Source organism: Bufo bufo, chromosome 4 (assembly GCF_905171765.1).
Source record: "Bufo bufo chromosome 4, aBufBuf1.1, whole genome shotgun sequence".
NCBI lineage: Eukaryota > Metazoa > Chordata > Amphibia > Anura > Bufonidae > Bufo > Bufo bufo.
The window spans coordinates 252,211,716-252,224,882 of NC_053392.1; the positions used below are offsets into that span (position 1 = coordinate 252,211,716).

General features: G+C 43.6%; 1 protein-coding gene across 1 annotated transcript in view; it reads right to left on the reverse strand.

Moving 5' to 3' along the window:
* Positions 1 to 13,167, reverse strand: part of ALG3 (ALG3 alpha-1,3- mannosyltransferase) — a 20,839-nt gene continuing 7,672 nt past the window's right edge. Inside the window, exons 5-9 of the mRNA XM_040428512.1 lie at positions 4,799 to 4,919; positions 2,073 to 2,278; positions 1,913 to 1,989; positions 438 to 582; positions 1 to 359 (exon numbers count right to left, since the gene is read on the reverse strand). Of these exons, the coding sequence (XP_040284446.1) occupies positions 173 to 359; positions 438 to 582; positions 1,913 to 1,989; positions 2,073 to 2,278; positions 4,799 to 4,919 (736 nt within the window). The 3' untranslated portion in view covers positions 1 to 172. The remainder of the gene's footprint in view (positions 360 to 437; positions 583 to 1,912; positions 1,990 to 2,072; positions 2,279 to 4,798; positions 4,920 to 13,167) is intronic.

The window sequence follows — 13,167 nt, forward strand, 5'->3', positions numbered from 1 at the left end:
AGGTATTTACATTTATTAGGTTTAAAAAAAATATAGCATATAAAGACAACGCGTCTCTCATTCCCTGTTCAATTTCAGAGAAAAACCTAACACACCTCAGTCAGAGTAAACTGCAACCTACAGACTCTCCAGATGTGAATAAGATTGTAGGTTTCTTCTGTACTAACAGAGATCAGTCCTTTTTCTTAAGAGGAGTCCTGGAGGTTGCTACATTGTCTTTGGGCGACTTCTCATCTGGTGGAACACCAAACCATAGGTGAAGTAGAATGGCCACATGACACAAGTGGAGGGCACCTGAGCTCATAGGAGTGGAAGGAAAGGTGTTCCACGACAGCTCAATGAGACCCAAGACAAGAATTCTGAAAAGGGAAAAACAGGACACTTAATATTAGACAATAAGCACAGGAAGCAACACCACTAATGTCATGACTTCATACTTGGCAAGTCCTGGCAGGACGCTGCTCTCCGTGCACCACAACAGATAGGGAAGCGTGTGAAAGTACCAGACATAGAACTGGTAATGTAGCGAGCGGCTGAATGCAACACCCAGGAAGTTACTAGTAAATAAGACAAAAATAATCTCTGATAGAGTCAAGGTCTGTGCAGATTTTGTTGATTTTAGATGACCTGAAACATGAATTCTTACTCTAAGGCCTCATGCACACGACAGTTGTGTGTTTTGCGCATCCACAAAACACAGATGGCGTCAGTGTGCATTCCGCTATTTGCGGAACGGCATGGACAGCCATTAATATAATTGCCTATTCTTCTTGTCCGCAAAACGGACAAGAATAGGACAGGTTATATATTTATTTTTTTTTGCGGACCACGGAACGGAGCAATGGATGCGGACAGCACACTGAGTGCTGTCCGAATCTTTTGCGGATCCGTTGAAGTAAATGGGTCCGCATCCCGCAAAAACAGCGGCTCGGATGTGGACCAAAACAACGGTCGTGTGCATGAGGCCTAAAGCATAGCTAAAATATGATTCTCCTGCATCTTTTTCTACAGCGTGCTGAAGTGTAACTAAAAAAATCCTCAGTATTGTGATAACTTTTAGATATGATTATATGTAAATCATTATATTCTAATGTTTCTGTATCTGATACACCTTATAATAATAAACTTATGGATGCTTTTTTTCCTTTCATAATAGTAAGATTTAAGTACACCAGTTAAACTAGGTAAGAAATTCTCAGGAAATGCATTTCTTCAAAACTGCAATTAGGAATGCTACTACTTCACCAATCCTCCTCTGTTCCTGTTCTGATGATTCATCCGGCTGATCTTTGCTTTTTGTTCCCTTTTGATATGACCACTCAGCCAGTCACTGGCTATAATGGTGGTTAGAGACTAGGCAGCAAAGATGAGGAGGGGGTGAAGCTGGGTTTTGAAACATCAAAATGGGGTAGGATAAAGCGAGTATTGACTTATTTTAAAGGGGTTGTTACTATTGATGACCTATCCTCAGGATAGGTCATCAATATCAGATGGGCGGTGGTCCGACATCTGGCACCCCCGCTGATCAGCTGCATGAGGAGACAGCGCGCGCAGTGCCAACTCCCTTCTCTCTTCCTGTCCACTGCTGCGGTCAATGGCAAAGACCACAGACAGCAGCAGCGGACATGAAGAGAGATGGGAGACAGCATCTGCGCACGCCGTCTCCTCATACAGCTGATCGGCGGAGGTGCAGGGTGTCGGATCCCCACCAATCTGATTATGATGACCTATTGGGTCATCAATAGTAAAAGCCTAGGCAGCCTCTTTAAACCAAGGAGACTTTAACAACCCTCTAAGTAATTAAAAGCTGACTGGCAAACTCCATTTCATAGACTGGTGCTTTTTTACTTTGCCAGTCTGAACCAAGCGGACATGAACATGGAAACATTTGGATTGTTCTCCGTAAGGATACTATTTGCTGAAAGTCTTGGTGTCTGGGGTTTCCTCTGCGCCGGATCCTTCAAGAGTGTAAGAATTCTTTCCCTGGACCTGTATTAAATAGGAACAAACTGAATTACACTCAGTGGTTGTCTTTAACATATTGCCACCTACATATTTCTTATAGTAGGTACCTGTGCCATCGGTAGAAGCAAAACAGCAGCAGTCCAGTCAGGTGAGCTGAAAGTAACGCTAAATGGAAAGCCCGGTGCTGAAACACATACTCTGGGAGGAAGCGCCAATTTACTGTCCACTGGAATAGGAACTGTCTTCCAAAATCAAAGGATCGCAGGAGGTATCCAGCAGGATTTTCCAGCAGAAAGGGTAGGGCCAAGACAATCTGTGGTATCACATTGTGGGAGAAAGACATGCAAATCTATGATGATGATACTGTTTATATATACTATCAGTAAAAACTACAGACCATCCCACAAAAAATGAGCCCTCACACAACTCTGTAGACATAACTATAAAAAAGTTATGGGGGTCAGAATATGGTGATGAAAAAAACAAGAAGAACTATGCAAATATCTTATCACTGTAATTATACTGACCCGGAGAATAACGAGCACAAGTCAGTTTTACCGCATAGTAAACACCGTAAAAACAAAACCCATAAAACTATGGCAGAATTACACTTTTTTTTTTACAATTCTACCCCATTTGGAATTTGTTTCCAGCTTCCCACTATACCCTATGCAATATTAGATGGTGCTATTAGAAAGAACAACTTGTCTGGGAAAAAAACAAGTCCTCATATGTTTGTGTGAACAGAAAACAAAAAAAATTTAATATATTATTGCTCCGGGAATGAAAAATGAAAATGCAAAAATGGAATATCGCCATGTCAGGAAAAGGTTAACGTATATTGCAAAAGTAATCACCATTTTCACTACTTTTTTTTAAGTGTAGTTACTATAGGGACACTGACAGGCCCAATAAGCATATTTAGGTATATATATGACAGTACAGGTCTTATAAAGTGTATTAGAATCATCTAAGTATCCCCCCTGTCCACCTTATAAATACAGTAAACTGAAGTTTTATAATCTGCTTGAATCGTCTTCAATCTGCCCAAGGGGCGGCGTTTCATCTCTACTTGCGCCCAGCCAGCCTCGCCCCAACTGCCGTTTGAAGCGCCGCCCAGCTCATCAATATTCACTTCGCTGGGCGGCTATTCTGAAGCGCTGCTCTGAACAGTGCCCGGCGCATGCGCATAAAGCAGAGGCTGCATCGGCCTCTGAGATGCAGACTGTGCGCAGGCGCGATGTGATCCCGGCCAGTGAGGGTGCCGGGCGCATGCGCTGAAGATGAGCCGGAGGCCGATGCCCATAGGATTGTATTGGGCATGCGCCGGATTTTGCATCGGGGACACTAGTAGCCGCCCAGCGAAGTGAATATTGATGAGCTGGGCGGCACTTCAAACGGCAGTTGGGGCGAGGCTGGCTGGGCGCAAGTGGAGATGAAACGCCGCCGCTTGGGCAGATTGAAAACGATTCAAGCAGGTTATAAAACTTCATTTTACTGTATTTATAAGGTGGACAGGGGGGATACTTAGATGATTCTTATACACTTTATAAGACCTGTTCTGTCATATATATACCTAAATATGCTTATTGGGCCTGTCAGTGTCCCTTTAAGGCTACTTTCACACCTACGTTAGGTGCGAATCCGTTTGGTATCTGCACAGACGTATCCGCACCTATAATGCAAACGATTGTATCTGTTCAGAACGGATCAGTTTGCATTACCATGAAAAAAAATAAAAAAATTGTTGTTCATGATCATGCAAACGGATTCGTTTTGACTTACATTGAAAGTCAATGGGAGGCGGATCTGTTTTCAATTGCACCATATTGTGTCAGTGAAAACGGATCCGTCCCCATTGACTTACATTGTAAGCCAGGAGGGATCCGTTTGGCTCCGCATCGTCAGGCGGACATCAAAACGCTGCAAGCAGTGTTTTGGTGTCCACCTCCAGAGCGGAATTGAGGCTGAACGGAGCCAAACTGATGCATTCTGAGCGGATCCTTATCCATTCAGAATGCATTGGGGCTAAACTGATACGTTTTGGGCCAATTGTGAGAGCCCTGAAACGGATCTCACAAGCGGACCCAAAAATGCCAGTGTGAAAGTAGCCTAAGCTGTTTCTTACAGTATCAATGTGAGCACTTTGTCCTCAGAACCACTAGTACACATGCAGCAGAAGTACAGTCTCTGGAGCCCAGATTGGCCACAGAGGTCATGAACCAAACCCCTTCCTGGTCCTGCAAGGACTGGAAGCAGCCGGGCTCGGGGCATGGTGAGACCACAGACTAGGGAGTGTGGTTTTCTTTTTTATGGGGCACACATTAGAACCATAGTGGTCGTTGGATAGACAACCCCCCTTATATGTGACAAATTGGCAAAAAAAAGAAGACATTGGGTAAGAGGCAACACCTTTTACAGCACTGTATATCAGTAAGTCTTTTTGTTTTGCTGTATAGAAAGCACCTGGCACAGGTTAGAGGCATATCCTGACATCTTTGCCCAGCAGATGCCCTAAATGCAGACTAAATAAAGCTTTATTGCATTATACAGTTAAAGTCTACATAAAATAGTGAATTGCACTGGAGATATTTTGTATCTGCACACTATCTGTTCAATACATTTATAGTTCTGCTGGACCTTGATACCATAGAGCAGGGCATCATAGGAGCCCTGTAACGCAGTCAAAACTTACAATAAAAGTCTCAAAATCACCACCAGTAATTATAGTACCAAACTTCTGGAAAAGAGCTGAGAGTTTTCCTTTGTAAAGTCAATTTGTAATCTACATATACAAAGTATGAGAACTGGCACCAGGTCAATGGGCACTCACCTGAAGCAGGGCACAGATACAGAGTTTTGGCATGGTGCGCAGCAGTCCAAACCGGCACAGAAGGAGATACAGAAGTCCAGGAGCTAATAGCAGAATGTTCATTTTCACAGATACAGCCAAGCTGCAGGAATATTGTGGACAAGCCGGATATATTATATAAAAAAAAAACACAAAAAAAAAAAAACAACACTGTATACATTAACACTGCAACAGGTTAAAGGGGTTGTCTCACATCAGCAAGTGAAATCTTGTATGGAACATTAATACAAGCCACTTACTAATGTATTGTTATTACAGGGCTTGACAAATTTCCTTGGAATCTAGGAGCCAGCTAAAAAAGGAGCTCCCCCCCCCAGTATTAAAACCATTGGTGGGCAGTGTGCCCTCCCCCCGGTATTAAAATCATTGGTGGGCAGTGCGCGCCCCTCTCCCCGGCATTAAAATCATTGGTGGGCAGTGCACCCCCCCCCATCCCTGGAGGCAGCGGCAGTTCTGATCGGAGTCTCAGCAGTGTAATGGTGGGTAAACGATCGGTTACCATGGCAGCCAGGACGCTACTGAAGTCCTGGCTGCCATGGTCAGTTACTCAGCAGCATTATACTTATATGCGCTGTGGCCGCCCGACGCTCCTTCTTGCTTATGCTTAAAGCAATGCTCCGCACAGACCTGTGACGAGTTACAAGAAGGAGTGTCGGGCGGCCACAGCGCATGCAAGTATATTGCTGCAGAGTAACTGGCCATGGCAGACCCTGGCTGCCATGGTATTACCGATCGGAGACCCAGCATTACACTGGGACTCCGATCGGAACTGCCGCTGCCACCAATGATTGGGGGGGGGGGGGGGTTGGCGCGCACTGCCCACCAATGATGGGCCTCCCCCTATCGTACCGCCACTCGCCACAGTTCTGAGAAGGAGACGCGTAGCAGTGATGAGGAGCCTGAGCCAGTAGCGGTCCTCTTCACTGTAGTCTGGGGCGGGAAGCGTGAGGGGCGGGCCTAGTAGACGCAGACTCCTGCACGACGCCGCGTCTACTCTAAATTGTAGTGCTACTGCGCCCCCGGCTGCTGGTGTGCTGGGCCTATTTTCAAGCAGGGGCAAATACCCAGGCACCAGGACAAAATTCCTGATCGCCATGTTGACCTGGCATTTGTCGAGCCCTGTGTTATTATCCATATTGCTTCCTTTGCTGGCTGGCTTCATTTTTCCATCACATTATACACTGCTTGTATCCATGGTTACAACCACCCTGCAATCCATCAGTGGAGGTCGTGCTTGCACAATATAGAAATCAGCCTCTCTGGTGGCCGAGACTGCAAGAGGACACATAGGCTGGCGTTTTTTCCTATAGTGTGCAAGCATGACAACTGCTGCTGGTTTGCAGGGTGGTCATAACCATGGAAACGAGCAGTGTATAACGTGATAGAAAAATTAATCCAGCCAGCAAAGGAGGCAATATTATTGTATTAACTTTCTCTACATGATAAATGCCACTTGCTGAACAGAGACAACCCCTTTAATACCTTTCCTCTATACTGAGGCTCTCTGACAGCAAGAAACCAAAAACTGCAAAAACCCAAATCACTTCACATGAATTTCTCAGCACAATTTTTGAATTCTATTAAAGGAAACCTGTCAGCTCCCTTGACATTCCAGATTCCTCATGAATGGGGAATGGAAAGTATGTACTATAATAGACATGTCAGGAGAGGTGACGGGTCCTCTATACCATTCTTGCTTTTAGTTAAAGTGGTTGTCCGCCGAGATAAAAGAGGTAAAATAATAAAACTTATTGATGTACTTTAATGTTGAATACTGCTCGACTGGCCTGATTTAAGCCCATCTCTTGGTTGCAGTCTCCACTTTAATTTCTTTTTTAGATCAGTTTACTTTTTATTGAAATAAAGATCATCACATGAACACCAAAAAGGAGTTCTTAGTTTTTGTACAGTTGAAAACAAGTACAAAATAATGCAAAGATAGCGGTGTACGCAGACACCATAGTCAAATATAGCAAATCAAAAATGATATGACCAATACAGCATTAGAATAATTAGAGCGCTGTAACACCCTCCCACCCACCCCTTCCCAACTTGAGCAGAGAGACAGCAATGTCGGCACATTAAGAACAATCATACGTCTGGGAAACAGGACAGCGCTATCCGAGTATAGTGGCTCCGACGATCAGTCACTACTTGGCAACTATGTAGAACCCCTGGGGACGGAGTGTACTCCACTTTAATTTCAATAGGCAGAGAGCGTCTAACCCCTTTTCTCTCGGTGATGTGATGAAGGGTTAGTTGGCTGACTGAATTCAGTAGCTAAGTCAGGCTCCTTCATCTTGGCTGATGCAGAGATGGGGATTGGCTTAGCTAATGAACTGAGACAGCCCCAGGTTACTGGCATCTGAATCAATGCTGAAGTGGAGGTTCCAGGACCAAGAGAGGGGTGATGAAATTGGGCCAACACAGGATTCGAAATTAAGTAATTTAGTAAGTTTTATAATTTGTCAACTAAAAATTTTTTGGCTTGCCAGACAATCCCTTTAACACTTTAACCACCTCCCATCTGCCAGTTGACTATAAACGTCCGGGAGGTGGATTTCTATCTCTGAATGGACATTTCTGAACAGCCAAAAAACGTAAGAGGGACTGAACTGATGCATCCTGATCGGAATACTCTCTATTCAGAATGGATGGGGATAAAACTAATCACTTTTTTTTCGGTATTGAGCCCCTGTGACGAAACTCAATACCGGAAAACAAAAACGCTAGTGTGAATGTACCCTAAGGAGGAGAGGCTGAAAAGGCAGAAATCTCCGCCACGCGCCTGGCAGAGGTAATTGCCGCTAGAAACACTGTTTTAAAATGACAAATTTTTAATAGACAAATCCTGTTCAAAAGGAGGCTCCATCATTCTGAACAAAACTAGATTAAGATCCTAATTGCTTTAAAGAATCTCCTAATCCATAGATATTTGGCAATAGGGAAATTAAAAAAAAGCACTAAGGGCAGAAACTTGTACCTTAAGAGTGCTAGGTCTTAGGTTCTTATCGAGACCCCTTTGTAAAAAATCTAATATTTTACACATAGAAGGAGAACTCAAGGGATCTACCGGGTTTTTAGAGAAGTTTAAGAAAGTCTTCCATATTCTCAGGTAAAATGGTAGAGGTTACTTTTTTCCTACATGATAATAGGGTAGATACAACTTCCTTAGATAGACCCCTGCGTTCTAGGATTTCCCTTTCAAATACCAGGCTGTTAGATTAAGGTGTCTCACTTCCAGATCGAAAACAGGACTCTGAAACAACAGATCCTGCCTGTCCGGAAGAATCCAAGGATCTGTTAGAGAAAGCTTTCTCAAACAGGTGAACCATGTTCTCCTTGGCCAGAAGGGGGCGATCAATAAGATCCTCGTCTGTTCCTGCCTCAGCTTTTGTAAGACTCTCGGAAGAAGCCTTAGCGGAGGGAAGGCATACAGAAGCTGATTCGGCCATGGAAGGGAGAAGGCGTCGACCCTGTCAGAGAATCTTCTGATTTTAAGGAAAAGAAAAAGAATAGGTTGCATTTTTTGTTTTCTCTGATTTGCGAATAGGTCTACTTGAGGATGGCCCCAGAGCTGAATTATCTGGTTGAAGACTTATTGGTTTAAACACAATTCTCCCTGATCAAGAAGGTTTCTGCTTAGATAATCTGCCACCTTGTTTTCTGTTCCTTTTAAGTGTACTGCTTTGATAAAAGGAACATAAGGAATAATTAGGGAAAAAATGTCTGCGGCTAAGGACATAAGATTTTTTGATTTGGTCCCTCCTTGACGGTTTAGGTAGGATACCACCGTGGCGCTGTCTGAGAAGATATTATTCCCTTTCCTTGTATTATGGGTAGGAATTCTCTTAAGGCAAATAAAACTGCTCTGAGCTCTCTCATGTTCTGGGAGTCGTGACTCTCTATTGAGCTCCATACCCCCTGTCGAACTCCCCACTGACAATAGGCGCCCCACCTGGTCGGACTGGCATCTGTGGTGATGGTTATCTGCTCCTGTAGATCCGAAGGGAGGCCCTGAGACAGATTTGAAGGATCCAGCCACCAGATTAAGGATTGTATCACCCGAGGGGTGAGAGGAAGCATCCAATGGGGATAGTGATCCCTGCCACATCTTTAGAATCTGCCATTGAAGTGTTCTGGAGTGAAACTGGGCCCAATTAACTGCGGGTAACGTGGAGGTCATTCTGCCTAATACTGCCATTCCCTGTCTGATGGTTCGATCTTTTGAGGTTACCAGGGCCCGCACATCTTCTCTTATTTGGTATATCTTGTGCTGAGGAAGGATACAACGAAGGTTTACTGAGTCCAGAATCTGTCCTAAAAATACACAACTTTGGGAAGGGGTCAGTTTTGACTTTCCCCAGTTTATCTGCCATCCTAGTTTTGTCATAATTTGCAATACTTCTTGGAGATGAGAGGTTAAAAGGTTTTCTGTTTTTGCCACCACTTAGAAGATCATCTATAACCTCTTTGTAACAACTTTGTAAAGAGTCTGGGGGCCTGAGATATTACAAACGGAAGTGCTCTGTATTGTAGATGATCGACTTGGCCTTCCATAGAAACTGCCACTCTGAGATATTTTTGGAAATCTGCATGAATTGGGATGTGGTAATGGGCATCTCTTATATCTACGGTGGTTATGACACAGTCTTTGAATAGATGTTTTATTGCAGACTGTATAGATTCCATTTAGAATTTTTTGTATCTTAGGAATAGATTTAAATCCCTCAGGTTTATGATCATTCTGAATGCTCCTTCTGGTTTGGGTACAAGAAAAAGGGACAAATAAAACGCCCTCCCTTTCTCTGAGTCGGGAACAGGTACTAGAATCTTTTTCTCTAGAAGGGAAAAAACTTCTTGTTTTAGTGCTAGGTTTCTTGTAGAATTCTGCATAAGATTTGTAATCTTTAATCTTTCCGGTGGGGGAGAGACAAACTGTGATGGTTTTTTTCCCAAGCCCTAGAAAAAAAAGAGAGTCTTCCCCCCCCACGGGACAGAAACAGTCATTGCTGACCACCCTTGGACCCTGAAGTGGACTGAGAATTAAAGAGGAATCCTTTATCCTTTCTATTTCTGTTTTCTTGTTGAAAATTCTGTCTTTTGTCTCTAATCTTTTTTTTTTTTTAATTTCTATGAAAAAGCTGTTGTCTTTTGGGAGGTCTGGAGACAGGAAACCCCTTTTTGTTATCAGAGGCCTATTAAAATCAGAGAACAAGCCCATTAAAATCTGACAGAGGAAAATAAAAAGTTTTGGATTGACCCCCTTACCCCACCAGGAGTACCGGTCTGGCATCATGACCCTCCTGGACGTCGGCGCGCTGACTACTCTTATCCCCCATTACAGCAGACAGGAATAGAGTGTCTTCCATAAGAGATCCACTGATGCTTGTAGGCTGGCTGGGCTCCTTCTGACCGCACGCTGAAGGGTTTTAAATACCCTAGGTCGGTTCCCTGCCAGTGCTCCGATGTGGCCTCAGTAGGAGAAGTCCCTCTCCCACTTCTGGAATTCTCACCGTGTGCGTTCCAAATACCGGAAGTTGCTCTGCGCAACTTCCGGTTCGCGCACAGGTCACGTGGAACAAAACTCTCCCCCCGCAAGTTGCAGAGGCAGGCAGAGAAAGGCCACAGACTTCCTGAACACCGCCAGGAAGATCCGGCGTGTCAGCATCACCTCGCGGTAATGCTGGGGCTGCCCAGGAACACTGGCCAGATGATGTATCCAGGACCCAGAAGGAGGACCCCAGACTATGCAGGCGGCTCCTAGTGGAGACTTACGCCGCACCAGGTAACCCCTATCAAGAATGTCTTCAGGGGCTCCTGCAGCCTAAATCTAGCTCTCCACAAAATATCGTCCTATCCACAGGACAGGAAACAGGAACTGGTGGTATAGGGGCAGGGCCCCTCCTTAAGAGCTCTCCATGAAAGTTCCTGTTTCCTGTCCTGGATGGAGGCGGTCTCTCAAGGGTGCAGTCATTGGCATAAGGGAAACAGACTAGTCACTAAAGGCTATGTACACCTTTTGGTGTAACTTTTTTTTAAATTATTGCACTGTACTCATTTTGAGCTAAAAATTATTTTTAAACTGATCTTTATTACAAATATGGAACCATTTTATCTGTACAGAGCTCAGATTCTCTAATAGAGGCATCTGAATTTTCCCACTCTTCCATCAGCCAGCTTACCTGACAGGCTCCCTATCGCTGCTCTCTGACATTAGTAACACTCATTATAGCTCTGTTGTTATCTTACTGATACAAATGTGGCTTAAATAAGTGTTTATGATAAGGTTTATTAGATAACCGGCACAAAGCGAAAGTGAAAGTAGCAGGCACACAGCTAGAAAAACAGTTGACAGTGTGACTGGCTCAATATTTTTAATAAAAACCAATTGAAAAAAATGATTTTTAGCCCAAAAGGAGTAGAATGCAATCATAAAAAAAATTTGCTTCCGAAGGTGTACATAACCTTTAATGACCAGCAATTTTTTCATCATTGCATTCCAAGAGATTCACCTCTGGCACCATTTTGGGGTGCACATAACTTACTGATTACATTTTATTAAAGAGTAACTAAACTTTTGAGTAAATTTAATAGGATGTTTCTAATGCCCTAATAATAGTTTTTTAATATACTTTATTAAAGCATTTAGTATTTTTATTACAGTTTCCACCCCCTAAGGCGCAACATTCCCTGTGCGCTTAAAATTGATATTTCTGTACACCGCTGACATCTCAGCGGTGTACGGGGTACAGGCTGTAGACACTTTAGGAATGTGGCCACAACAGCAGTGTATAAGGGCAGGAGCGCATATTGCTGCTCCTTCCTGTGCCCCCCAGAGGTTTACTAACTAAGGGAATGGTGCGCTTTAGGGAGGGAAAAGTGTATTAAAGATACAAAAAGCCTTAATAAAGTACCGGTACTGTGCATTACAAAAAGTATTATTAGGGCAGTTGAAACATTTTATTAAAATTTTACTCAAAAATTTACTCTTTAACTCCTCCTGGGGGAGGATAGGGAAATACAGCAATACTGCCATTGAGTTTTTAAATTATACATTTTGATCGGGTTACGAGGTGAATTGGTCGAAATCCGTTCTACTCCCTCTAAACCGCCCTCCCCATATCAAGGATGCAGAGGTTAGGATTCTTACTCCAACAGATACCTTGGATTATTTGGGCATTAGGATCAGCACCTCGGTTCAGGATTATTATAGATTAAATATTTTCCCACTGATGGCTTAAATTAAAGATAAAGTCTGTGTTTGGCAAAAACTCACCCTTAGGCCTCTTTCAGATGGGTGTTGCGGGAAAATGTGCGGATTCGTTACGGGAACACCCACGATTTTTCAGTGCAAAACATTGTAATGCGTTTTGCACTCGCGTGAGAAAAAAAATCACACATGTTTGGTACCCAAACCGGCTTGGGTTAGGTGTTCTGTAGATTGTTATAAGGGGAAATAATACATTCTGAATACAGAATGCATAGTAATATAGCGCTGGAGGGGTTAAAAAAAATAAAATAATTTAACTCACCTTAGTCCACTTGATCGCGATGCCCGGCATTCCCTTCTGTCTCCTTTACTGAACAGGACCTGTGGTGAGCATTTATTACAGGTCAAGGACCTGTGGTGAAGTCACTCCGGTCATCACATGATCCATCACCATGGTAAAAGATCATGTGATGACCGGAGTGACGTCACCACAGATCCTTGACCTGTAATGAATGCTCACCACAGGTCCTGTTCAGTAAAGGAGACAGAAGGGGATGCCGGGCATCGCGATCAAGTGGACTAAGGTGAGTTAAATTATTTTATTTTAATTTTTTTTAACCCCTCCAGCGCTATTTTACTATGCATTCTGTATTCAGAATGCTATTATTTTCCCTTATAACCATGTTATAAGGGAAAATAATAATGATCGGGTCTCCATCCAGATAGTCTCCTAGCAACCGTGCGTGAAAATCACACCGCATCCGCACTTGCTTGCGATTTTCACGCAACCCCATTCACTTCTATGGGGCCTGCGTTGCGTGAAAAACACTGAATATAGAGCATGCTGCGATTTTCACGCAACGCACAAGTGATGCGTGAAAATCACCGCTCATGTGAACAGCCCCATAGAAATGAATGGGTCGGTATTCAGTGCGGGTGCAATGCGTTCACCTCACGCATCGCATCCGCGCTGAATACTCGCCCGTGTGAAAGGGGCCTTAGTCAATGAGATAAAATTGCTTTGATTAAAATTATTCTTCTCCCCCAAATACTTTATAAAAAAACGGCCTGCCCTTTTTGGATTGGGAAATATACACGGATCACTAGTCTATTTTAG